This window comes from Acomys russatus, chromosome 1 (assembly GCF_903995435.1).
Source record: "Acomys russatus chromosome 1, mAcoRus1.1, whole genome shotgun sequence".
Lineage (NCBI taxonomy): Eukaryota > Metazoa > Chordata > Mammalia > Rodentia > Muridae > Acomys > Acomys russatus.
In genome coordinates, this window is record NC_067137.1 from 28,424,075 (window position 1) to 28,451,980 (window position 27,906).

The window sequence follows — 27,906 nt, forward strand, 5'->3', positions numbered from 1 at the left end:
TAAGAAATATTTGAGAATGAAAAAAGTTTTATAGTTGAAGAGCATATTCAATAATTTATCCTTTTCTTCTTTTATTTCTATATTATATTCCTATATTCCCCTTTTCTTTTTTTTTTTTTATCATTTTGATGTTTTCATTTTTTCACTTCACACCCCAATCCCAACCCTCCTCGCCTCACTGTCCATCTCTCCCACCCTCTTCCCTACTTCACCCCTCCCCTTCTCCTGAAAAGAAGAGGCCCCTTTTCCCACCCCCTCCCCACAAATTACCAACCCTACCACAGCACATCAAGTCACATCAGAACCAAGCAAATCCTACTCTGCTGATGCCAGACAAGGCAGCCCAGCTAGGGGAAAGTGATCCGAAAGCAATCAGTAGAATCCATGTTAGAGACAGCCCCATTCCACTTGCTAGGGGACCCACATGAAGACCAAGCTGTCCATCAGCTATCTGAGTGTCGGGGGCCTCGAGCAATGCACGTTCTTTGCTTGTGATTCATTCTCTGTGAGCCGTCTTGGGCTTAGAACCCAGTTTACTTAATCACAATCTACCTCCTCTCTCTGTCAGCACCCAGTAAAGGCTGAGGGATAATGATATTGATAAATACTTTCATCCTGCTCTCCTGATTGGCTGACACTAAGAAGTGTCATTGTATTTGTTTTTGAAACCCAGCTTCATTTGTATTTAGGAGCTTCAACACCCTTGTCCCAGAAAAAAAAAAAAAAAAGGAGAAAACACAGCAAGGATATAAATAAAAACAGCAACAGCATCAACAAGTAATATTAAACTGGTATTTATAAGAATTGGAAAAAATCTCAGCGTAATACATTTTTTTTCAATTGCCCACGGAACATTCACCAACAGAAACCATATTCTCGGCTGTAAACAAACCTCAACAAACTTTAAAAGATTGGAATCATACAGAGTAAATGCTCTGACCCATAATGGAATCAATTCATTTTTGTGCTGAGAGAAGTGGTATAACATTTTCACTTTATTTTGATACCATATTCTATTAATATGCCTTTTGTTCATAGGCTGGCTGGTGTCTTCAGAGTCACTTTAAAGACATCACACATAAAGAGCCAAAAGATGCTTCCTCTAGCACTTCTTTGAAGAAGCCTGGCATTGCATCTAAATGAACCCTTTCTAATTTCATAGTTTTGGGTCTCTTCTTTTCTTAAAGTGGTACTTTTATGTCTCTCTTTTTTTTGGCAACCAAACTGTTCGCTGTCCTGAATCGCCACCACCACCACTGCACGCCCGCGCTGCACCCCCCCCCCAATACTGATTAGAGCAAAGTTTGTGGTCTTCTTATCTCTTTTATTATTTCTTTTAGTCAACATACAAAATAATGGGCCTCATGACTGCGTTTTCTTATGTGCATCATTGGACTTGTGTTTCCTTTTGAGCTAAGGGACAGCTAAATTGAAGATGCTGGAGAGTCCATAGCTCTCTGGGAAGTAAGTGGCTTTTGATCCCTCCACAGGGCAAAGTCAACAAGCCTTATCATGCTTCTTCCTGGGTTATTTTGCAGTGGTGAACAAGCTATCTTTGTTCCGAGCAGTTGTTTTCTGGGTTCGTCCTCCCTGGAGAATGAATGTCACGTGGGGTGGAGGAGTCACGCTGACTAGCAAGATGCCATAGCAGCATTCTCCAACAGTGTCCCTCCGCAGAGCACTCGCCATGGCTGAAGATCACCTCGGGAAGCACTTGTATATGGGGGAGGCCGTGTTTCAGAAGCAGCCACACAATCAATCAGAACATAGTCCTTGTCACCCAGTGAGCTGGCAAGGTTTGAGAAGCTTTCCAAAGCCATTCTTGGGAGACATAGGAAGTGTAGGCCAATGTCATTGCCCACTCTAAGGAGCTTGTAAGTCTCTTTTCAACTTCCTGTGGACCTAGCTGTGACCTTTTTACACAACAAAGTCTCCCTAACAAAGCAATGTAGAGATGTTCCTCTGGGAAGTAATTAGACTTAAATTAGGTCATGAGTACAGGACCCTCAAGATGGAATAAGCCCCCTTTTATGACATGATACTAGAGCTCTCTCACTCCCCCCACCAGTCTCCTGCCATCTGAAAAGACACCAAGAAGGCCGTATCTACAAGCAAGGGAGACACTTTGCATCCTGCTCTCACTTTGCCAAATCCTCAGAATCTAGAAAATAAATTGTTTAAGCCAAACCCCAAGTGGAATAAAGCATGTGTGGCAGCTCTGAACCTCAGTATCTCTAAAAAGTTACAATAGGGCACTAGCACAGGCCCTAGCCCAAGAGGACTAGTAAGGCCCCCTTAAGAGGAGACAATGGGGCCCAGGCACACACAATGGGAAGAAGAAACCAACTTCAAGTCAGGAAGAAAGGACTCAGAAGTGCGCCAACACCTTCATCTCAGACTTCCAGAATCCAGACTTGTGAGGGGAAAAATGTTCTATTGCTTAAAACTCCCAGTCTGCAGCTCATTCACACAGCAGCTCAAGTGGGCTAATGCCCAGACTCTGTGAAGAGTCATCTGGGGGAGTTCCACAGGTGCTAGCATCACAGTCCATAAAACCACTCAAAATAAATCACTCGGAGATGGTGGGGCATTGGATGCTAGAGAAGAGAAGACACTGTCGGGGAGAGCAGGATAGATCGCTTTCATAAAGAGTCTGGATATTGGAGTGGCACTGGGGGCAGGGGGGTGATAGTGATGCCTGGAGAAGAAGGCAGGCATACAAGCAAAGGATGGGAGCGGGAGGGATATATATGTGAGATGCTTTCACTCCCTCCGTAGAAGATAGGCAGGAGGATGAGTCAGGACCCAGAGAGTAGCTGCTACTGGTCTGTCCAAATGATGGGGACAGGTCACCACTGAGACGAGCTTGGAATCTGCCAAAGCCCCTCCCCCATCTCGCTCTTCCCAGCCTCTGTGATGACTAGAGCTGCAAGCATCTCATCAACCTTTCAGCAACAAGGAAGCACAGTGATATTATTCATGAAGTGATACCAGAGTCCCTGTCTGGATTTCAGTGTTCATCACGACTCACAACTAAGATGTCCAAAGCAGAAAGAATATAGAGTCCAGCAGATATATGGACTTAAATTAATTGGCCTGATTTACTGTCTCATTTCATCAGACTTGTCCAAATGAAGTGACACAGTTGTCCTCAAGCTTTGCCTGAAGGGCCAGCAAGTGATGGTGATGCCAGCCACTCCCCATGGACTCCAGTTTAGAGCACTGACCTGGTCCAGATAAGAAGACACATGTCTCATTTTTATACTGACTCAGTCTTGGGGTTTTTTCTGGGTGTGATGCAGTGTCTCACACATCAGATTGTTAATCCAACAGGAGTTACGCTCCGAGCAATACTGGGCGAATGCTGGGTAGCTATGGAGAAAGAACTAACCTGGCCACGTGAGCTTTTGTGTTTAGCTGCTTGGGAAAACCTATGAAGGCATTCAGAAGAGAAACATGATCAACAGCATTTGCATTATGAACACATCACAGCAAATGCTCCCACTCACTCAAGCTTCTCCCTTGAGCAATTTCAACAGAAAGCTGGATGTTATCAAATACATACCTTAGGAAATACCTTTAAGCCCTGTACCCTTTAGCAGCCTTCAGAACACCACGGGGCTTTCTTATTGTCTCCCTGGGTGTCCTCTCTAGAAGTCAGCTAAGACTCAGGACTTCCCTATTTCCCCAAGGAATGTCATAAAGAATCATGGCTCTCCTCACCCTCTTACTGAGATTCAAGATGGCGAAGTATGAATTTCACATGCCATAAAGGCAGAACACCTGAGTTTGAGTTATAGTGTGTCTATTTATATGTCAGGTGGTCCTGAAATCAATTTCAAAACCAGGCAGCTTCAGGTACATCACCTACAATATGTAGCTTAAAACCCACACTTATTAGGATTAAAAGGCTTAATGAACACCAAAGCAATCAAGTACTGTACAATGTTTTGCCTTATTACAATACAAATTGTACAAATAAGGCCACAGTCCATTTCCCTAGAGAGAAGGCGGCCACAGCACTGAGACACTATTGTTGCTCATTTTGTATACATATATATTTATAATTACCTTTTCTAGGTGCCCATACTTGCAAGTGAAGACAGTGGAATTTGATTTCATATAGGGCCTTTTGCCCTGGCTTTCCCACTTGTAAAAATGATCGTTAAAAATATTTATCTTATAGTTTTTAAGCATTTGATTATCAAATGAGAGCATTTATGTCCATCAACAAATAAACCAAACAAGAAAGTGTGGTATATTCATACAACGGAATTTTATTCATCCATAAAGAAAAATGAAAATGATTAATGAAGTAATTAAAAATGCCATTTCCAGGCAAACTTGATAGAACCAGTGCTTAGTGTGCTGGGTGAAATAAGCCAGACTCAGAAAAACAAATACCACATTTTTCTCTTGAATACAAAACCTAGACTTAAATGTATATTTATTTACACATCTGCATAGGATGTGAAAGTAGAATAGGGGGTTATGAGAGAAGAAGATGAGACATGAAGAGAGGAGAACAGGAAACGATAATAAGGCAAAAAAAAACAACAAAATATTGGGCATTTTCTCTCATATGCATAATCTAGATACACACACACACACACAAACACACACGCACACAAACACACACGCACACACACACGAAGAGAGCAGAGGGGGATTATGGGGAGAGTGAGGGGAAATAACAGGAGAGAAGGGTGGCAGGAAGCAGTGGGGGTAGATATTGCATAAGAAAACCCCACCACCTTATACAATAACTAGAAATTCATAGCAGCATAAATAAACAAAATGACTTACAAAAAGAAACCATCACAAAAAAAAAAAAAAAAAAAAACCATCACGAATGTTGGCCCTTGGCAAATATTAGGGTTTCTAAAGTATTTATAATGCTGGAGTATTTTTCCTACTACTCCCCAGGAGTGGAGAAACAAACACCTCACTGTTGAGGCCCCAGCACCCCTTCATGACAGACCACCTCATTTTCCTGATTTGTCTTCCACCCTCACTCCCCACCTCCAAGACTTAGCTCCCCTTTCATCAAAAGGTAATCATTTCGGGGTGCTTGCTATCGCTTTGCCTCATTCATTTGTTAGTAATGCTTCCCATAGAGGGAGCTGGTCCATTTTGTGTGCCTTACATAACCACACATACTTTGTAAAGAAAAAAGGAAGAAGTCGTTCTCTGGGATTTGTGGACTCCAAAGGAGTTTGTGGTTTCGGCTTCAGACACCTAGAACGTCTCTTCACTTTCCCTCTGAAAAGATGGGTTCTTAGGCCTGTCTATGCAGTGACTACACTTCAGAGTCAGCGGGCTCCCACCGCTTTGGGAAGCACCAGGGTGGAGCAGAGCTTAATAATCAGCGTTAAGCAACAGGGTTGATGTCATCCTCTTAGCGGCTGAGTCACATCCTATGAGCAAGGAGGCAAGAAAAGCAGTACAGAGCCTCTTAACAGCTCACAGAATCTAAAGATTTCAAAGTCAAGGCTGAGAAGGAAACCTCTCTATAAAATTAACGCAACATGGATGACAGACCCTCAAGACAAGCTTACTGGAAGGAAAAACACAGCAGCAGATTTGCTTCACCTGGTTTTAGACAATGGTTCTTCAGAGATAGCATCAAAAGGAAAAGTGGCAGGAGAAGAATAAATTGGGCTTATTCAAAATTTAAATTGTGTGGGCTACAAATCAAGTTAAAAGATGATTCAGATTGAGAGAAAATATTTATAAATCCTGCATCTGATAATAGACTTTTATAGAGGACATAAAATCTCTTAGAGTTTACAATTAAAACGCCTAAGGAACTCAATGGAAAATGTCAAACCCAAGAGGCTGAGGCAGGAGGATTTCAAGTTGGGGGACCACAGTAAGACCATGCCTCAGAAAATGATGATGGTAATGGTGATGATGATGATGATGATTTGAATAGATATTTCTCCAGAGAAGATAAAAAATTGCCAAGAGTGGCTTAAAATATTTACCCATTTAATACTTGAAAATGCTTATCTTGGGAGTGAAAGGATGGCTCCACAATTAAGACTACTTGTTGCTTTTCCAGAGGACCCTATTTCAGTTCCTAGTGCCCCACATCTGGCATCTCAAAACTGTCTGTAATTCCAGCTCCAGGAGATCTAATTCCCCCTTCTGGCTTCAGCCCACAAACACATGTTGTGCGCACGTGCGCGCGGGCGCACACACACACACACACACACACACACACACACACACACACACACACACACACACATTTATGTATATGCATATGTATGTGTATATGTGTATGTACGGGTATGTGTATGTATAAATGTGTATGTATGTGCATGTGCGTGTGCATATGTATATGTATGGATGGGGATAGAGGTGGATCCACACAGCCATATGTAGATAAGCTGGGGTGCTTTCTCTTTTAAGAGTTCTTAAATGCTAGCTGACTAGAGTGTAACTTAACCTCCTCAAAGTTCATCAGTTAGACAGCCTATTAATGCTGCCCAGGTATTTAAAGACTGATGAGCATGCATATTGTAAGGAGAATTATTCAAGGACCTCTGGCCCTTTAAGACCCCAAACATTTATGTTTCTATGTGATGAATTACATTTTTTCACTTTCATTAAGCAATAAATTATAAGTAACTATACCAATACTAATTAAAGAGTCATCTTTTTAGAGAAATCTCCAAGCAATTGTATGAAGTCAATATAGTGCAATTACCATAGGATGAATATTCTAGGTTGTAAACTAGATGAACTCAGTCCAGTTATTGTCATGAAAAAAATTTTAAAGCATGTAAAACAATGACAAGAAAAGCTTAATTGTCTTGATCTCAGTTTCTCTATTCTAAAATAATACAATTAGTTCCCAGTTGGTGCCTGGCATCATCTCTGCCTCTGGGACTCTTAATCCTATTCCTGCATCTCCTTTCACAGCTCTCGACAAGAAACCTCCAGCCCAGTGCTTGTGGCCTTCTGTGTAATCTACAGTTTTAAAGGCATATGTGCCATGTTCAATGTAAAGTAAATTGCATGCTATTATAGTTACCTGCAACACAAATGATGCCTTTAATAGGCCTGGGAGCCCTGGCCCAGGCCTGGTACATGGTGCTCCCTACATATCCCAGATCTCACTTTCCCCAACTTTTCCAAGGACTCCAGTGGGCTCCCAGACTGTCAGTCCCTTCTAATGTACTCCTAACTTGCTGCTCTCTTCAGTAGCAGCACTCATTCAGTGACCCAAATCCTGCCCAGCATCCAGGACTTGGCTCAGTTTTATCCCTTTCTGGACCTGTGGACCATACTGGTCCTCTTCAGTTCAGCCTTGCTGATGACACACTACACAGATTTGGCCTATACTCAGGATCTTGCCCTTCTCTTCACTAATAAGCTCCCAGGAGATGGTGTTCAGGGGGATCCCTGAATCCTGAAAGATGCTCAGAGGTCTTGTGAATCAGGATTACTGTGTCTCCAGCTGTCTCTCCCTAGCACAGGTCTCACTCATCCTTCTGAGCACTGTGTCTTTCTGGCTTTAGTCTTTTTTTTTTTTTTTTTTTTTTTTTTATTCTTGTTACATCTCAATGTTTATCCCATCCCTTGTATCCTCCCATTCTTCCCTCCCTCCCATTTTCCCATTATTCCCCTCCCCTATGACTGTTACTGAGGGGGAGTACCTCCCCCTGTATATGCTTATAGGGTATCAAGTCTCTTCTTGGTAACCTGCTGTCCTTCCTCTGAGTGCCACCAGGTCTCCCCCTCCAGGGGACATGGTCAAATGTGAGGCACCAGAGTTCGCGAGAAAGTCATATTCCACTCTCCACTCAACTGTGGAGAATGTTCTGACCATTGGCTAGATCTGGGTAGGGGTGTAAAGTTTACCACTTGTATTGTCCTTGGCTGGTGTCTGGCTTTAGTCTTATGAGAATATAAAGTTATCCTTTTTAATAAAGATGGAGCCAGTTAGATGATTCAGTGGATAAATATTTGCTGCACAGGTTTCCAGGATCCATGGAAGAATCCAGACATGGTGGTGCATGTGTGTAGGCCTAGCACTCTTGTGGCAGTATGGGAGACAGAGACTAGAGAATCCCACAACGGCTCATGGGCCAGCTAACCCAGAGTACACAACACAGCATAAAACAAGAAAGATTCTGCCTCAAACCAGGTAAAAGGCAAGGACCAACTCTCAAGATTGTTCTCAGTCCTCCACACACTCATTCACACACACACACACACACACACACACACACACACACACACACACGTTTAAATAATTAATAAAAAGAAATTGATAACACCAAGGCAAATGACGTCAAGGCAAGGATAAGACCTACACCCAAACTTGAATAAGAAATTGCAGAGATGTGGTGGTGCACTCCTGTAATCCCAGTGCAGAGGCAAGTGGATCTCTGTGAGGTGAAGGCTAGCTTGATCTACAAAGTGAGTCCAGGACAGCCAAGGATACACAGAGAAACCCTGTCTTCTAAAAAAAAACAAAACAGAAGAAGGAGAAAGAGGAGAAAGTAGAGGAGGAGGGAGGGAGGGGTAGAGGGAAGGAAGGAAGGAAGGAAAGAAGAAAGGAAGATCAAGGAAGAAAGGAAGGAAAGGAAGAAAGAAATTAATTGCAGAGGTTATGATTGGTGTACTCTGTTGCCTTGTTCCTGGAAGAGCCTGTCTTCTCGTCCCTCAGAAATCTGATAACATCTAATTTGTCAGCAACATAAGTATGATCTTTGCAGAATTAGAGAGACTCTCAGAAACCCACCCTATCCAGGAATCCTGACTCCTTAGCCTGAGCTTCTGACCACCACAAAGTCTGGAAACAATGTGATCTCTCTATGTATTTCTTATTCCCAAAGTGTCCATGGAATTGCAACAGTCAGAGATAGACTAGGCCTTGGAGATCATCTGGGTTTGCCCTTCCATCACAGGAAGAGACTGACACCAGTCTCAAAGGCTGCCCCCACCATCCATGTTTGCAGTTCCTTCTCCTGTCATAGCTTCAAGTTCACCACACATCCTAAATCCAGATGTAAAACATATGGAGCGATGCTGCAGAGTGAGCATGCGGCATGCAGGACAGACACCTCTCCCCAGGACTGCGGCACATGCAGCCATAGGGCTTATTCTTTAGCCATGCTCTGCTCATCTTGGGAGGCAAAGAGAAGGATGTACAGTGTACTCACCATGGTCCTTGCCTACCAGGCTTATGTCTCTGAATAGTAAGATAATGCATGAACAAGTGAAAAATTACAGGATGTCACGAGCTAAAATATAATTAATTTTTGTCAGCACAAGACCCTATTCATCATACGTGTGTGAAGACCCTTCATGCCTCATGTTCCACACTGAAATTAAGGCTGGAATCCATGAAATCTACCTGGAATAGTCTCAGTGGAAGGATGGCTTTGAAGTCAAGGGGGAGATAACACTACCCAGGGGAGCTCTCTAACAGTGAAGAATCGCGCTGTCCTCTGACCCTTCTCCCTAGGAAAAACTGCCACTCGACATTCTGACCTTATCTCCTGGTAGCAGAGTAGCAGAAAAGATGTGTTTGCTTTTGCTTCCTCGTGGGAGCTTAGTAATCACTCACGTGCAGTGTCTCCACCTGACTGATGCTGATCCACTCAGGAGCCTTCCACCTGAGTCGCTCGTCAAATACACCACTTTCATCTCAGTGTGTGTGTGTGTGTGTGTGTGTGTGTGTGTCTGTGTGTGTGTGTGCACGCACGTGCATGTTTCTATGTATATTTGTACACATGTGCTTCTGTACATGTTGCACATGCTTTGTTACTTGCATTTTCTGAATTGCTGGGCATGGTTCCATCCACAACCTCTATATTTCTTGAAATTTACTTCCTAGCTGCTAGGCATCATTTGCAATTATAATGCTGTCATGGGCAGAAAAGAGATGGCCCAATTAATAACTGTCAATACCACTCCCTATTTACCACATGAGTTTTGCTGTTGTTTTTGTAACAGCCTGGCTGGGAATAATTTATATCAAAATGTATTTCTTTGTTTTATATCACTGAAAATGTTTGCTTAGCATCATGGTCACTGTACATAAATTCCCTGGAAGCAATGGGGTATAACTAAATGGCATAAATTCATTTATTATATTCAGCAAATTATGTCTGAGCAGCTACTCCAGCACTCAAGCCCCACTGCGCTCAGCATTACAGGCTTCTGGGAACCTTAAAAGCCTCTATGGTTCCTTGAACTTGGTCACAAAAAGGCAGAATGAAGAATCTGCTTCCAGGGATTATAACTGAGATATTTAACATGGTCTGGTTCCTTGAAATTCCTGGTCACATGACTTTCTAATAGAAACTCCAGAGCCCTATGAGTACTCGATTTATTGTCCAAACAACAGGACTTAGCATTTGTGAGCCGATAAGTCATAGTGACTAAGTGAGATTAGTCCGTGTGTCATGACAATGACAGTTACTCGCCACCTCGCTTTAGCACAGCCTTCATTTTCTTTGGAAAGAGCACTATGAGATGCCAAATGGATGATTAGCCTGGGTTACAATCCCTCACAGATGCCCTCCCCACACACTCCTTTCCCTTGGCCTGGATTTGCCACCTGCGGCCTGTTAACGTCAGTTGCCCTATTGTGGTTACCGAGTTCAGGCAGGTACCTACCAAACACACGCCCACTGTAACTTACACATAAGGAGGGGTAGCCATTATCCCTTATCAAATGCCTTTTATCTCCCAGACATCTTGCTAGATGGTTTGTGTCTCACATCATTTTCCTTAATTTTCAGGAAAATTCCTAGAACATAAATAGTATTAATCCTGTGACCTCACAGAGACCTAGGAAGTTGGTGTCATTTAAAAACTTCACGTGAAATGCACTACAGTTCAGCCCAACCTATCTCCTCCTGAGCCACATACCCACACAGCAACTGGGCTCTCTAGAGACTAGGAATTTTCTCTGCTTCTACTCCCGGATCTCCTGACTCTTCATTCTATTTGAAGTCTTTCTGCAAACCAGCCTTTGAAACCTCCAAGTCACTCAGTGCAATGAGCTGAAAGGAGTTCCGCTTAAGGGAGATGGATGAAGGTCACAGTGGTGGTCACAAATACTTCCAGATAGCTTTTAGCCAACCATCTAGGCAGATTTTGTAATTTAAGGAAAATGGACATGTGGCCCTTTCAGCGTTTCTGAGCATCCTCTGTCAGCTCAACACTGTGACATTTGCTGTGTGGTGCCTGTGCACTGGACCCTGTCTGCAGATCCCAGCGGACACTTTCTAAAGGCCATCAAGAAAAGAGAAGAAAGCTGACCTCAGTACTTTGGAGGCCAGGGCTTTCTCCTACAGAGACGGTTCTGGGCATCCAAACATTGCAGCATCTTCTCTGCATCCATGTGACTGGATCCAGCCTTGAGTCCCTATTCTTAGAAATTATGTCCCCATTGATGTTGACGTTAGGGTGTGGGCTTCATTTGCTGCTATCAGTCTGGACTCTGTTCCTTTACTGTTATCCATCTCCTTCTCATTTCTCTACGCGTTCTTGCCCTTGTTTTCCTTGGAGCAAACATGTATGGGATAAACAGAACCATCTCCCCAAACACTGACGGTGCTAGTCTCATGCTCAGAGAAATGAAGCTCAAGAGTAATAATTTTACCGGTGCTTCAGAGCTTTGGGTCTTGGCTAGCCTTGGGGTGAGACCTCTGAAATGACCACCTTTAGCCATAAGGACATGCATGGTCCAAGACAGCAAATCACTAAAGTGAGTTTAGCTACTCATGGGGAGTTTGTGGCTACGAGCAACACCTCAACAAGGACAGGGGTGCAGGGTCAGGTGCAGAGAATGAGGAAATGTGGTGGTGAGTCTCTTCTGAGAAAATGGGAGGTTACGTGTGCTTCCTTATGAGTCCATAGCTAATGCTCCAGAACCATCTGTCAGACTTTTATTAGAATGTTTGGGCAGGTTTTTGTTTTGTTTTGTTTTGTTTTTGGTTTTGGTTTTTTGGTTTTTCAAGACAGGGTCTCTCTGTGCAGCCTTGGCTGTCCTGGACTCACTTTGTAGACCAGGCTAGCCTTGAACTCACAATGATCTGCCTGCCTCTGTCTCCAAAGTGCTGGGATTAAAGGCCTGCACCACCATGCCTGACTTGGGCAGTTTTTTTTATAAAAAGATTTGTTTATTTTTTGTGTATACAGTGCACATCAGATCACATTGTTATAGATGGTTGTGAGCTACCATGTGGTTGCTGGGAATTGAACTCAGGACCTCTGGGAGAGCAGTCAGTGCTCTTAACCTCTGAGCCATCTCTCCAGCCCTGTTTGGGCAGTTTTACAAGATACTTCTTACATCTTGATATATTGTAAATCAAGCACAACTGGTGCAGTGTGCGTTCTGTGCATAGAGTGCTCGCCCTGTGGCCAAGAGGAGCTGAGTACAGCAGCCATCAAAAAGAGCTATAGTAACAGCCAAGTCCTGGCCCCTGTGCTGAGGAGTCAGAGACAGAACCCTTGGAGCTTGTTACCAAAATGGTCTGGTCAAAATAGTCAGTGGGCTCCAGGTTCGGTGGGAGAATGAAGTTGAAAAACACTCAAAGTTGGCCTACGCCTTCTGTATGCACGTTTGTACAGGTTCATGCACATCTACATCTACATGTCCGTGAGCTTATATATTCTTGCGCAACACACACACACACACACACACACACACACACTCACACACACACTCACACCTGACGTACTATAGTGATAGATACTGGCTTTGACGACTGTACTTCTAGGACTCCATTCCCTCTCCGTTGTTCCTAGGCTACCACCTACTTCCACTCCTTCCCAAATGCCCCTCCAGTTACACACACACACACATACACACACACATACACACACACACACACACACGGGTTAATATTCTCTCCATCTGACTTCCATGGCTCACCAGCAGCTTCCCCGCTATGAGCCTCATTACCCCGCCAGCTAGAGTGGAGGTGCTTTGACAACACAGCCCAGCACAGACAGACATCGGCCCTTGAGGGCCACCACAGTTCTATCTCACCAGTTTCCTTCTGTGACTGACACTGCCCACAGCAGACGCTGGAGAACTGGTCTGCTCTGGGAGCCCCTCTTCACTAGATTTCTGGGAGACTTGGACAACAAACCCAGTCACTTACCAGACGCCCCAGGTTGCCCCCTTCTTTCTCTTCCCTCCACACAGGCACTTGTACTGGCTAAATTAGTCAGGACTGGACTGTTTATTCAAAATCAAAGTCCACCAAAACGGGAACACAGGAAGAAGCCGTTACCAGGACATTAAGAAACGCTTTCTAGAGGGCTCCATTGTCAGAGCAGGAGCAGGGCATACTGTCCCTGTGGTTGCTTATCTGCTGAAGATAGAGCAGCCTTACAGGAGAGTAAGCCCACCATCCACTGCCTGAGACCCCCTGAGAAAAGGCAAGCTCTGAGAAAAGCCCCTGGTGGCGGTGACTGAACCAGCAGTGAGACCCCTGTCGGATCCAGTCTTAGCCACCCAGATAAAGCTTGTGTGGAAAAGCAAACAGCGCCGGGCCATGCCCTTTGGACCTTTGGCAATTCTCCCTAAGCCAGAGCCTCCTATAAAAGGAGCCCTTTTCAGGTGGCCGGGCATTCCCATCAGTGGCTACTGTGGATCAAGTACTTGCCTGGTGCTGCCTCAGAAGACCGAGTGGAGCCAGGAGCGGAGCCAGGAGCAGGGCTAGGCCGTGGCCAGGCCACAGGCAGGAAGCCACCCCACAAAACCATCGGCCATGGCCCCACAGAGGCCTGCCCTGCGGCCGCCACTGCCGCTGCTGCTGCTGCTGTTGCTGTTCTTGGATGCCAGCGTCTGGGCTCGTGAGTGATGGGGGAATGCCTGAGTGGACCAGAGCGCTAGGTTGTGGCTTCAAACCACCAGTTACATAGGGGAGTGGAAGTGGTGGCCTGGTGACTGCTAGGTAGTTTGGGCCAGGTGAGAGGGAGGGCAGCTGCTGGGGGTCTAAGGAAGAAGGTGATGAGAAGTAGAGCTAGCAGGTGACTCCTGGAGGGTGGGCTGCGGGTGAGGGCAGAATTAGCGGGAGAATTAGGAAGAAAGCTCCAGATAGCACTAAAATAAATAAGGCCTGTGAGGGGGTCTGTCCTGTCAGGCCCTGGAACTCACTGGAAAACATGGGAAAGCCAAGGTTGCCTTTTTCTCTTACAGAAGATGAAGTCTTGGAAAACTTCCGCTTGAACTGTCCAAGTAAGACATTTCTTCACTAGACTGGGCACCTCCCACCCTGACTCTCCTCTCCTCGCACCCTCGTCTGCACCTGTTCCTACGGGCTTTCCTTTCACATAGTACCTACATGCTCAGGTCAGGGGGCACTGCTCTGACCCATGGAAGCTAAGGTTTTGAGTCTCCGTGTACCCAGTCTCCTCTCACAAAGGCTCCCCAGCCCTTTCTACCTCACCCTTCTGCTCCATTCCAAGGTTTGATGGAGGTGGGGTAGAGACAGGAGAGACATTACTGTGTTTATCACTGACTAATCATTGATCCCGAGTATGTGAGGATGAAGAAATGTCGACTTTAACCTTTGTGCGGAACTCCAGACCCCTCCGCCCCTTCCTATTTACCGGACCTAAGGGGTCAGAGGATCAGACCTTGTGGCAATACTTGGTGTCCTCCCTAGAGCCAGAGCGCCAGGGTTGGCCTCTCCTCTGATGGGGCAATACCTCCATCTGGTGGCCATATTTCAGTACTACATACGGATTCCTATCCAGTTACTTTTCTCAACTCAATCACAAAATATCTGTCAAGCACAGTGGAATCTTCCTGAAGTTTCTTCTTGCTGGGTGGAGGGGTGAGGGAAGGGTCTAAAAGTCAACCAGGTACTCCTAACCGTTAACTTTGTCTCTGGTATTTCGTAGACTCAAATTAGTCACATGCTGATAGCACCTTCAAACCGAGAAAACATTTAGTGTCCCTTTGATAACTTAATTTTTCAAAGGGCCTTCCAATGGACTTTCATAACTCCACTAATTGATGTTGGCCCTCATTTTCATGTACTTCAGATGATCTAGTCAAGGAATCCCAAATAATTTAAACATCAGGCTTAGCCCAAATAGTGCCAATGTGAAATCTATAAAGACAAATTAAGTATAATGCAAGGTCAAGCACAGATAACCCAGTCACCACTTTCATCAGCTATACTGCTGCCCCTCTCTGCCCAGCAATAGCTGTCCCACTTCATCCTCAGGCCTGACTTATTTTCTCCTCACTTTAGAAGATGCAACTCGTTTCAAGCACCTGCGAAAGTACGTGTACAACTATGAGGCCGAAAGTTCCAGCGGTGTCCGTGGCACTGCAGATTCCACAAGCGCCACCAAGATCAACTGCAAGGTATGGAGGACAAGGGCTGGAGGAACCCGCAGCTGGGATCCAGCCCTATTCCACCCGCGGTCCCTCATAGAAACCTCCTAGCCGTTTCTAGCATCTGCTGGAACCTCAAGTGACAATAAGGCACCCAAAAGGGGGAGGATGGGGGAAAAGTCCAGCCAAATTATTCTTCCATTAGCTTCTAAAGTGTAATTGGAGGGAATGGTCTTTGAGGCCAGGCGCATCTGACCATGAGAGACTGTGAGCATACAAAAGAAGCTGGCCATTGCTGGAGAGTGCTGGGCATGCACATGGATGCTGTCAAACATAACATGGAGAGACATTTAAACATCTAAAATGAAATGTTACCTACTGAGGGACCTGTCACACTCCTGTCTATGTTCATAAAGTCAACCCACGCCTTGCTGTTAGGGTCTGTGCTGGCAAGAGAAGCCCATTTTGTAAAGCTGCCCTCTTCCCTCTTCAGCCATAGCGATGATCTGTATGGTCAACCACAATGAGCATTGGGCACAGGTGGCCATTTAAGTTGAATAAAATACAAAATGCAATTATTATCTTCACTCCTTGAAATATAACAAGCATCCACTTGTGACTCACACTGCCACATTAAGCAGCACAAACACAGAGCTTCTCCATCAAGCTGGAAAGTTCTTTGAATAGTTCCAGAAAGCAACAAAGGATCGATTTTAATTCTGCCCATATATGAAGCTCTCATCCGGCACTTGTAGATACAGTTTGGAAAAATGATATCAAGAAAACATTCACTTTTCTGCTTGCTATTTTTGTTGTTGTTGTTGTTTGTTTCATTTTGTTTTCTTAACTCTCATTCCACTACGCATTTCTTCTAGGCAATCACCCCAAACTCTTTATAAGTAAAGTAAGTAAATTTAAAATCAATGCAAGGACATTCTCCTTCCCGCGTGTAGGGGCAAACATAAGAAGCTTCTTAACGTAGGAAGAAGAGATATAAGCCTAGGCATGGAAGCGCAGGAGATGCGTTTAGCACTTGTGGTTCTGGGGACTCCATGACATCATTCTCAAAAACCTTTTCCCTCAGTGTCCTGACTGGAGACTGGGCTGCAGTGATGTCTCCTAATTCTGGATGGAGAAGCTGAATGTGTCGCTACTTCCCATTCTCAGGTGGAGCTGGACGTCCCCCAACTCTGCGGTTTCATCATGAGGACTAGCCAGTGTACCCTTAAAGAGGTGTATGGCTTCAACCCTGAGGGCAAGGCCTTGATGAAGAAAACCAAGAACTCGGAAGAGTTTGCAACTGCCATGTCTAGGTAAGGCCTGTCTTTAAGTATCTGAGCTTCATGGATGGTACATGAGTTGATCATGCTACATATGCATGCGTGTGTGAAGATGTGAGTGTGTACACTCGTGTCAGGCATGCCTTTGTGTGCTAGCATTTGTATTCAGTGCCTACGACAGCTCAGGGTACTGTGGTGTTTTCACATCTATCTAAAGGGGGCGGGGGAGTGTTATTGACTCTCCTCTACTTAAGTTCCCTTGATTATCATTTAAATTGTTCTTCTAACAGATCTCATGGTTGAAGCACTTTTGAGACTATAAAGCTGAGATGGTTTGTTTAAACAAGCAAGATCTTGTTTAGAGAATTGAGCAAGGATGCTGCCTGGGGGTCTTCAGGGTGGATCAGGCAGCCATTGCTGTGCTGTGATCACAGGTGCTGCATGGATCCCTGTGTTTATGAGGGTGTGGCATGTGTCCAAGCGAGGACAAAGGGGAAGCAGGACCTTAGCAGGCTATGCAGGACTGCCACGCAGCTACTGTGCACTGGAGGCCAGTACTGTCATTTATAACTGGCATGTCTCCTAAGACATCAGTGACAGTGCTGTACCAATCTTCAAGTGGTTTCACACCACCCTTGCCTTGCACCAGTCTAGTTTAGGAAGCCTTAAGTATGGGGAACACAGGCAAATACAGGGTTGTTAACTTGGTAGCAGGGGAAACTCTTGCCTATTTTCAGATTTTCTAAATGTTATGACCTAGTCTTTTATCTGAGAAATAGGCAAAAATGTCTCTGTCTTCCATCAAGACTTCTCACTTACTAGAGACTTAGAATGTGAGGGTAAAGCTGTAGTGAGAGGAGAAAGTGGCAGTTATTCTTTGATCCTTTCCCCTTCTCTTGACCACAAGGACTCTGCAGGCTTGCACTACAGTTTCTAGAATGTTCTGAGAGGTCAAGAGCTATGGGAGAGAGGTGAGCCTGGTCCTCTTCTCCTGTGGACTTAACTGAAGCTGGTACAGCCAGGCCCTCAGTGGTTCAAACAGTCTCCAAGAGTAAGGCAGCCCCTAAGATCAAAGTAACCTGGACTTCCATCTTGGCCTGAGACTGAATAAGAAAGTGGGTGTCTGACAGCTGTATGAAAAGAAGCTCAAATTCACTAGTAGCAAAGAAACGCAAATGATGTATTAAAAAAAGGATTTCGCACCTCACACCTATTGAGCTACAAAACCTGAGATGGCACCCATTGCTACAGGGAAGAGTAGTATATTCTCATACACTGGTGGCAGAAATGAAAGCCATGGAGCAATTGATAATATTTAAATGTCCAGCTGATAATATTTTTATGTTGACATAGCAGTTATCTCCGGGACTCTGGCCCATCTAAATAAAAGCAGTCATGTGTGAAAATAGATGTATATGGATGTTTATTTCAGTAGTATCTGTGTGACCACTGTGTGTGTGTGTGTGTGTGTGTGTGTGTGTGTGTGTGTGTGTGTGTGTGAATGCTCTCAAATGGTGTAATGTTTAAGGAATTGTATATAACCTAAAAAACAGGAAACATTGTGTAGCTTTCAGTAGAGACTCTAGTGGGGCAACACCAAATGATTCATGTGTCCCCAGAGTATAATTAAATGATTATGAATTAATTAAAGATGAAGAAAGCACACACTTAATGTAATGCCATTTGTGTAAAACATGCCAAAAATCTCTGTGTTTACATCCACAAGAGTCTGTACAGAATCATATGAGCAGGACATGACATTGAAGGGTACAAGGAGATGTCCATAGAAAGGATAAGAATGGAAGAAAAGACAAGGGGAGAAAAGAAGGGAGGGCTGAATCAAGCCAAAAAAGAAAAAGAAGGCAAGAAAAAAAAGGAGAAAACTGACACATATTTGTAGATTTGGGGGAAATGTATGGGGAAGGTGACCATTTGTATAAAGAAGCTATGTCCCAAAAGGAGCCATTGGCAACCCTCCCATGCCCCTGGCTCCCTCTGCAGGCTCACAGTGAAGAAAGGCTTTCCTGTGAGCGTGTCCCTCCTTTCTCCTGGACAGGTACGAGCTCAAGCTGGCCATTCTTGAAGGGAAACAACTCGTTCTTTACCCGGACAAGGATGAGCCTAAATACATCCTGAACATCAAGCGGGGCATCATTTCTGCCCTCCTGGTTCCCCTGGAGACAGAAGAAGACAAACAAGTGTTGTTCCTGGTGAGAATCTTAAAAGCTGATGACAGTGGCCTTTCAAAGTCCTCTTCACATGTCAGAGGCCAGCCGCTGGTTAGATAAAATACACTGTCTCTTGATAGGCTGTACAGTGGTTACATGGGGGACCCTGGACTTGTGTGATACCAGGGACCACAGTTCCCCATCTCCCCAGAACCCACTGATAGACCACCTTGAACACATTGGGTCTGCTTTAAAAGCCACTCCATTTGCTATGGTTAAGGTTTCTCCCCCTGTGCCTATATCATAACACAGGAAAGACTTGAGTATTTTAGACACCAGAAAGATTAGAATATACTGTATTTCAAATCAACCTCAGAGAGAATCACAAGAACATTTCTGAGTTCTGATTTTATTCTAAGCTCTTGACTCCACTATGTTTGGACAACAGAGAGACTCATCCTGCCTGTCTTGCCCTGAGAGCACTCCCATCATGGGCCTGCCTCATCCCCTGCTCCCCCATGTCCAAAAACAAAAAAACAAAAAAAACCTACCAGCTGGTCAGTCACAGCAATGCTACCCTCTGGGGACTAAGAAAATTCCCCAATCCATATCCCTCCTGCCTCTGGACCCAGGTGTCTTTCCCAGCCCTCCCAAGCACCTGGTGTGTTTTCCCACATAGAATGTACCTTATCTTGGGCTCCCACAGGATACTGTGTATGGAAACTGCTCGACTCAGGTTACCGTGAATTCAAGAAAGGGAACAGTGGCAACAGAAATGTCCACAGAGAGGAACCTGCAGCAATGTGATGGCTTCCAGCCCATCAGCACAGGGGTCAGCCCTCTTGCCCTCATCAAAGGCCTGGTAAGTCTCACACCACATCATCATATACACTAAGCAACAGTCTTCTTGGGAAAATTCTGGCATGTTTCTAGCCAGTGGGAATCTCAGAGAAGAGCCTTCCCAGTTTATCCATTATAAAAAACTTCAGTGGGACCCTGAGGACCAGAAATGAGAAGGACTTCCAAGGCTGAAGGGCTGTTATAAATTACGCCAGGGATAGATTTGGATTCTAGACTCCCACCCCAGAGCTTGGTCCTTCCTGCTGTCCTTCTGTCATAACACCAACCATCTAGCTGTGTACCCCTGAGATGACATACCTGTCACTTCTTTTTTCTACCCAGTAGTTGTCTGTCCTAAGTGAGTGGTCTCTACAGAATTTCTAAGGCCTATGTTCTCTCATCTCCCTCAGGCCATGAAGTGACATGAATGATTGTCTCAGCCTCCTGTTCTTCATCCCAAGTAGAACCCGCCTAGAGCTAAGTCTCTGGGTCCTGCCTAAGCTCCTCTGTCTCAGTGCTAACCACCTCAGTGCTACACGGGGTTCTATGGCACACATTACCTGAGTTTTCCCAGTCCCTATAACACAACCCAGGACATGAGTCACAGGTTGTCTCAGTCAACAAGAACTACTGAACAATTCCTACCATCCCTGCCAAATTTCCTGGACATTTTCCTTGAAGCTAGAAAGTAATGGTCATTAACCATAAGAGTCAGACAAGGCCAATGCGCTGGCTTGGCATGTTTTCTTAGAATTTGCTTTGTGCTCACCCTTGTACTGAGGGAGAGAGGAAGACAGAGAAGAAAGAAAGGAAGATGGAATTAGATGAACCATGGATAGCATCCCCTCAACGTGCTTCCAGCCTGTGTGGCAACAGAGTTTACACATCTGCCAGTAAGGGACAGTATTTGATAAAATCATAAAGTGACTTGTGCAGAGAAGCATTCCTAGGCCTGACCAGGAAAGACCAAGAATCTGCCATCTGTGTATCACACTGGACAGAGTCATGGAGATGTGGAAGAAATGTGAAAAACTAAAAAGCTTATATAAATGGAAGCTGTGAGGTATACATATGCATGGGAGGTAATGTAGGATGCAAGGTGCACGTGTTAAACATGAGGAACACTCTGCTGGGATAGAACATGCATCCTTGAATGTGCTGTCTTGTGTCTGCTTAGCTAATGTCAAGTGTTGGGTTCTCTTCCTTTCACTGAGTTCACCAGTGCTACAGACTTCCAGCCTCTGATTTCTTGAAGACTACTCCCTATGGCAAGAGCCAGCTTGAAATCCCAGGGACTGACCAAAATGCTTTCCTCTGTTCCTGTTTACAGGTCCGCCCCTTGTCAACTCTCATCAGCAGCAGACAATCTTGCCAGTACACCCTGGACCCCAAGAGGAAGCATGTGTCTGGAGCCACCTGCAATGAGCAGCATCTTTTCCTTCCTTTCTCCTACAAGTAGGTCACCCATGGTTTCTGGTGCTCATCAGTTAGTGGGCTGGTAGAGGTGAACACCTCCTGAGGGCCCAATCTAGACTAGGATGGGCTTAGAGGAAGCTGTGAAAGGTACAAGGCAGAGATCACTGTTGTCCTGCTTTTAAGATAACAGAGAGTTTTCCAGAAAGATCTTGAGCATGTGCAACAATTAGAGGCCAACAAAGGGTATCTCAGACTAAGACCTTAGGGGCTTGTGGAATCAGAATAGTTGTGAATTGTTGGTTGTATAATGCCCTAGTTAGAAAGAGCTTTGTGAAAGATTTAGTATTTTCCTGATGGAGACTTAGATATCTAACTTCATATTAAAAACTGACATTTGACTAATATTTGTTAGATAATGGTTGTATCCTCGAGTCTGGGCTGTGAGAGCTACAAAAGAGTTTCAAGGCCTGGCTATAGTCCCGACCCTCTGGGAATTCTAGACTGGTATAGAGTATAAGAAAGGATAATTCACGTGAACAGGAGGAAGTGGGCACAACCCATCAGAGGCTCAAGATAGGTGGATTTCAACATCCTTTGAAAGGTGGACAAAATTGGGGCAGAAGAATAGATGAAGACATTTCAGCTTGAAAAGAATAGCATTTTCTTGAGAACTGGTCACCCATAATGCAATGTACTTATTGTGTTACCAGGAATAAATATGGGATCATGACACAGGTTACACAGACACTGAGTCTTGAAGACACACCTAAGATCAACAGTCGCTTCTTCAGTGAAGGTAAGACTTTATGTCTCCCAGGTGCCAAGAAATCTGCCCACAGGGTACCATCCATGGCCTAGCTCTTGGCATGGTCCCTCTTGAATGCCTGAAGACCAATAAGTGATATGGACTATGGTGTTCTGGCCACTGGATTGTAACTATCAAGAAAGCATTTCAGGGAACTGGAGAGATGGCTCAGAGGTGAAGAGCAGTGGCTGCTCTCCCAGAGGTCCTGAGTTCAATTCCCAGCAACTATATGGTGGCTCATTATGGTGGTTTTCTATAATGATATCTAGTGCCCTCTTCTGGCAAGCAAGCATACATGCAGGCAGAACACTGTACGTGTAATAAATAAAATAAATCAGAAAGAAAGAAAGAAAGAAAGAAAGAAAGAAAGAAAGAAAGAAACAGGTATTTCAGGGTGTCAAATGATTGTCAGACAAAGTAAAAGGAGGCAATATATGCAACTGTCTGGTATTGTATGTGTAGAAACTGGAAATCTGAGGTGAATGTGGTAACTCTGGCAACACTGACAATCTACAAGACTCATATAAGATTTATAAGACTATAAGACTCAGACTCATCCCAGATGATATAGAGAAGGAGGAAAAGAACTTCAGAATCAGGCCAGGAAGTGATCTAAGGAAGTGATCTTTAGAACTTAAAAAAAAGCTTTTGGAAATTCTAGTTTAACCCCAGGCCAGCGATGTTTTGTATGTCAATCTGTCAACACTTGGATTTGTTTGTTATTTTATTGTTTTCTTTCTTGATTGGTAGAGCCTGTGAGCTCAGAGGGTGGAGACACATACCTATATGTCCAGCCCATAGACCAGTGGTTCTCAACCTGTGGGTCATGATCCCTTTGGGGCCAAACGTCCCTTTCATGGGAGTCACCTAAGACCATCAAGAAACACAGATATTTACATTACAATCCATAAAAGTAGTCAAATAACAGGTATGAAGTAGCAACAAAAAATAATTTTATGGTTGGGAGTCACCACAATATAACTAACAGGACTAGGAAGGTTGAAAACCACTGCCAAAGGGGGGATTGACACACAATGAGGTTTAAAGGTAATATCAGCCATAGAATGAGTACCTAAGACTAATCAAAGTCAATACTGTAGCTTCTAATGGGGCTGCAAGGAGTATCCCCTCTCCACATGCTGCTAAGAGGTCCAAGTGGAAGAATGGATGGGTGGGGAGCACAAAGTTTAGCCTCAGTGTTGCCATGGCAGGAGTAGTGCCTCCTAGACATTCTGTATGGCACAGGATGATCTGATAACAGATTCACACACTCTTGGATTCAACTCCAGGTTGACCTCAAAGACCTAGAGAGTTCTTGGGTAAGAATTCTCAAAGTAATGGGACTGGAGAGGTGGCTCAGCAGGTAAGAGCACATGTTGCTCTTTCAGAGGACCTGAGTTCAGTTCCTCGCACTCCCACTGGGTGGCACACAACTGTCTGAAACTCCAACTCCAAAGACTCTGACACCTTCTTTTTTTTCTTTGTGGGTAACTGCACTTATACACACAAATCCACACAGAGATACACATAAATTTAAAAAAAAATACTTTTTGAAGAATTATCAAATAAATTGTTCACCTTATTTCCCTTCTCCTTTCTTGGAGCTGTAGAATACCACCCTCCCCTCTAGAAGGCTATGATGAGTGAATGAAAACATCCAGTTCAGAGTCTGATGTCTAATAAAAGTTGAGAAAGAAGTCATTGTCTTTTCTCCTCCCACTTCTGATACCTATGCCATTTCCAGTTTATATTCAACAAAGTCATTGAAAAACAAAACTCTCTTGACACTTCTCTTCTTCCAGGTACCAAGCAGGTGGGTCTGGCCTTTGAGAGAACCAAGTCCACGTCACCCCCAAAGCAGGCTGATGCTGCTTTGAAAACCCTTCAAGAACTGAAAAGATTGTCTATCACAGAGCAGAATGCTCAGAGAGCAAATCTTTTCAATAAACTGGTTACTGAGCTGAGGGGTCTCAGCCATGAAGCAATTGCATCCCTCTTGCCACAGCTGATTGGTGTGTCCAGGTAGGTCTTTAATGGTTACAAATCAAATTCTCAATTGACCTGTGGAAGCTGCAGAACCTTTAGCCCAGGAATCTTGGGAACTATTTGTAAACTCACTTAACCCATTAATCAGCTCATACCTACTGTCTGGAGAACTATCATCTAAGGTGTTTAGCGTTTGGTAGGCAACACACACAAACACACACACAAAGCATTGAAGGCATCCATGTTTCTGTGTGCTAACCTAAAGAGTACTGAGTAGCTCTCACATTTTATGGTTATCTTTAATCCCTAATTCCACTGTGAGCACCATAAAAAGCTGGAGAAAAACATATTTTGGATCTCCCTTAAAGCTTTCTGGCTAATAGAAAGAGAACTCAGGTAAACAAAACAGTACAGGTTCTCCACTAGCTATATGGATAATACTTGCTCCAAGTGCTGAGGTCACAGGAGGGACCGAGGCCAGGGGTGGCCCATGTTTGTGCTGACAAGGTATGTCTATATTGCAACCAAAGGAGAGTGATAGCAGTCCTCATTCACTTCAGACCTGAGGGTCCTTCACCTGCCCTCCATGATGCTGCTGTGGTGGCAATATCCCTAGTGAAGACATCATGTAGGAGGTTCTCATGGTCCCTGGGCTTTGATCTGTAATCTGAAAGATAGATAGTTATCTCTGGGCAGTAAATAAAGGATGTGTGTACTCTACTGGCAGAGGACACACCCAGGTGCTGAGGACATTGGGCTCGTCATGAAGCTCCTCTGTGTAACTCTCTCTGCATGTCTCTCCTCAGCCCCATCACTTTACAAGCCTTGGTGCAGTGTGGACAGCCCCAGTGCTATACTCACATCCTCCAGTGGCTGAAAACAGAGAAGGCTCACCCTCTCCTGCTTGACATTGTTACCTACTTGGTGGCTCTGATGCCAAATCCCTCAACTCAGAGGCTGCGAGAGATCTTTAACACAGCCAAGGAGCATCCGAGCCGAGCCACCCTGTATGCGCTGAGCCATGTGGTTAACAAGTGAGTCTCCATCTTGCCTTGCTCTACCTTACAGCAATCCTCCTGGGAGCAAAGGAAACCCCAAATCTCTGCTTTGTGTGGCACTTTCCCCACCTTTAAATCCCGACACCTGCTCCTCTGCTTTTCTATTGCTCATTTTGAGAATGACAGATGGAAATAATAATCAGTAAACAGAAGTTTGGATTTTAAGAGAAGCTTAACCATGTTTAGTAACTTGTAATCTCTCTCTCTCTCTCTCTCTCTCTCTCTCTCTCTCTCTCTCTCTCTCTCTCTCTCTCTCTCTTAAACTTGGTAGTTACTATGAAGTGGACCCTACAAGGAGCCCAGACCTGCAGGATATTGCTGGTTACTTATTGAAACAAATTGGCAATGAGTGCTTGGGGAATGAAGACCACACCTACCTGATTCTGAGGGTATTCTTTCAAAATTTTGTATTATCTATACCATTTCAAAAATGTTCATCCCAGAAACCCCTTATTTCTACACTGTGATTAAACTCTTGTCTCATTTCTTCAATTAAGATCATTGGAAATATGGGCAGAACCATGGAACAAGTAATGCCAGAACTCAAGTCCTCAGTCCTGAATTGTGTGAGAAGTACAAAACCATCTCTGCTGATTCAGAAAGCTGCTCTCCAGGCCCTGAGGAAAATGGAAATGGGAGATGAGGTAAAGTATATTGTGGGGTTCTAAGAGCTGAAAGTTGATGGTGATCAACAAGGTTCAGAAAGCATAAATGCAATCAATTATATTTCACCACCCAGCCTTCCCGAACAATCATCTAAATTGTCAGTTTCAGTAAGCCCGTTGGGATCCTAGTACTATGTGGACATGAAAAACACACTACGTTGTAGCCAAATCCACAAGAAAGAACACATTTTTTTCTACATGCTACATGCTATCCTACTGCCAAATTAACCATTATCTCAGTTTGGGAAAACATAGTTACTACTCAATCTCATCAAAGTGAATAGTAAATTTAGTCCTACCTTATGTGGTGAAGAAACCGCCTTTCCTAAACTCACTATCATTTTCCATATTTATCTTTACATTGAAATAATCTACATTAGGAGGACACTTATCTTCACTAAGTAGCAGATCTACATGCAAGGCATAAGTTGGGCATGATGCGTGTGCTTTAGTGCAATTGAGCTCAGCACATAGTCTATACAATTCCTCTGGGAACCATTCCTTGGTCTGGTCACCCTGAGAGACACTGGAAAGATTAGGTATCAGCATTTGCAGCCACTTTATAAAGAAATTAGACTTTCCCATAAAGATGAGCTGGCAGACACTCCAGCGTCCATGCCATCCTGTCAATATCCTCTTCCCCTGCAGGTCCGAAGGGTCGTTTTTGATACCTTTATGGATGGTGTCACTCCAGTGGAGAAGAGACTGGCTGCCTATCTCTTGCTGATGAGGGCCCCTTCCTCATCAGATATTAACAAAATTGTCCAGCTTCTCCAATGGGAACAGAGTGACCAGGTGAAGAACTTTGTGGCATCTCATATTGCCAACATCTTGAACTCAGAAGAACTGTATGTCCAAGAGTAAGTAAGAGTCATGTTCTCCCATAAGCCACTGAAAACCCTTGGATGGGACATCAATCCCTCATTCTGGCCTTGCCTGTCCTCAGGGACACTTTAAGTGAATGTGCACAGACCTTGAGCCAAAGTCTTGGGACATATAAGTCCATATATCTTAGTTGCAATTAGAAATCTGTATCTGCTTTGGATAGGAAGAGATAATGAACAAGTAACATGGTATTTTCACTTAAGGTATATTTTTTACTTTCATTTAGTCTGAAAATTTTGATCAAAAATGCTCTGGAGAATATTCAACTACCAACAATCATGGACTTCAGAAAATTTTCCCGGAACTATCAAATTTCCAAATCTGCTTCGCTTCCATCGTTTGACCCAGTCTCAGCCAAAGTAGAGGGAAATCTTATATTTGACCCAAGCAGTTATCTTCCCAAAGAAACCATGCTGAAAACCACCCTCACAGTCTTTGGACTTGCATCAATGGATCTCTTTGAGGTGCGTGTGAGATTGAAGGATCTCAATGCCATTTGCCCATATTCTGTACAACACCGTCCTCTCCACTAGGGGTCATCTGAAGCATGACTTCTTAAACTATGTAGAACCCTTTGGTTCTCAGAGAAGTCCCTAGACCTCAAGCCCTAGAAAGCACATGAGCTCTCCATTGAGCTACATACATGATTCCTTCCCATCAAACCCTGAATCCACTCCTTGGTTTCGTTATTCATCTTCTCTGTGTTCTAGGGAAAGCCAGAAGAGTGCTACCTTTCAGGAGTCTAGTGAAATTTAAATAAACAACTTCCTTTAAGTGTTTCTGTCATGTTCATCTGCTGGTTGTTTTATTACATGAGCATATGGGGGTGGGAGCAAGACCTGCTGTACAACCAAAGGCTTAATGGCGTCTTTTGTCTGGTTTTCTTTCTTAGATTGGTTTTGAAGGAAAGGGCTTTGAGCCAACACTGGAAGCTCTTTTTGGTAAGAGAGGATTCTTCCCAGACAGTGTCAATAAGGCTTTGTATTGGGTCAATGGCCAAGTTCCTGACCGTGTCTCCAAAGTCTTAGTGGACCACTTTGGCTACACCAATGATGACAAGCACGAACAGGTATGTGTTTGTTATATGTCTCTTTTTGTAAGCGAAGCTTGGGTCTCACTGCCATACATTCATTCACCTCTCTGCCTAGAAGACATAGAAGTTCTACCTACCTGATATGCTCACTGTGGCTATACATTAGACACCTTTGTGGGAGGGACTAAGAGCCAACATCCTCTATAGATGAGGGCCTCTAGGAAGTAGTGGGAAAAGATCAATTAGAAGTAGTCCAGTGAAATGACTGAATGTGCAGCCTCAGACATGAGCTTGGGCTCACATCCTGCTGTCTCAAGCTGTGCACCTTTGGGAAAGTTGCCCAGTGCTAGGTGTAACTGATCTGTTCCTACATCAATGGGGTACTGACAACAATCCATATCTCACACCATCACCTAACAGCTGAGTGAAACAAGGTGCA

The 27,906-nt window shown here is 44.3% G+C and overlaps 2 protein-coding genes across 2 annotated transcripts in view; both read left to right on the forward strand.

Annotated features, from left to right (window-relative positions):
• The window catches only part of Ldah (lipid droplet associated hydrolase), an 868,625-nt gene that overhangs the window by 579,358 nt on the left and 261,361 nt on the right, over nucleotides 1-27,906 (forward strand). The window lies entirely within an intron of this gene.
• The window catches only part of Apob (apolipoprotein B), a 38,438-nt gene continuing 24,142 nt past the window's right edge, over nucleotides 13,611-27,906 (forward strand). Inside the window, exons 1-15 of the mRNA XM_051143365.1 lie at nucleotides 13,611-13,836; nucleotides 14,183-14,221; nucleotides 15,246-15,361; nucleotides 16,499-16,644; nucleotides 18,668-18,821; nucleotides 19,486-19,641; nucleotides 20,950-21,074; nucleotides 21,746-21,831; nucleotides 23,643-23,862; nucleotides 24,633-24,860; nucleotides 25,156-25,273; nucleotides 25,382-25,528; nucleotides 26,198-26,409; nucleotides 26,661-26,898; nucleotides 27,327-27,503. Of these exons, the coding sequence (XP_050999322.1) occupies nucleotides 13,752-13,836; nucleotides 14,183-14,221; nucleotides 15,246-15,361; nucleotides 16,499-16,644; nucleotides 18,668-18,821; nucleotides 19,486-19,641; nucleotides 20,950-21,074; nucleotides 21,746-21,831; nucleotides 23,643-23,862; nucleotides 24,633-24,860; nucleotides 25,156-25,273; nucleotides 25,382-25,528; nucleotides 26,198-26,409; nucleotides 26,661-26,898; nucleotides 27,327-27,503 (2,247 nt within the window). The 5' untranslated portion in view covers nucleotides 13,611-13,751. The remainder of the gene's footprint in view (nucleotides 13,837-14,182; nucleotides 14,222-15,245; nucleotides 15,362-16,498; nucleotides 16,645-18,667; nucleotides 18,822-19,485; nucleotides 19,642-20,949; nucleotides 21,075-21,745; nucleotides 21,832-23,642; nucleotides 23,863-24,632; nucleotides 24,861-25,155; nucleotides 25,274-25,381; nucleotides 25,529-26,197; nucleotides 26,410-26,660; nucleotides 26,899-27,326; nucleotides 27,504-27,906) is intronic.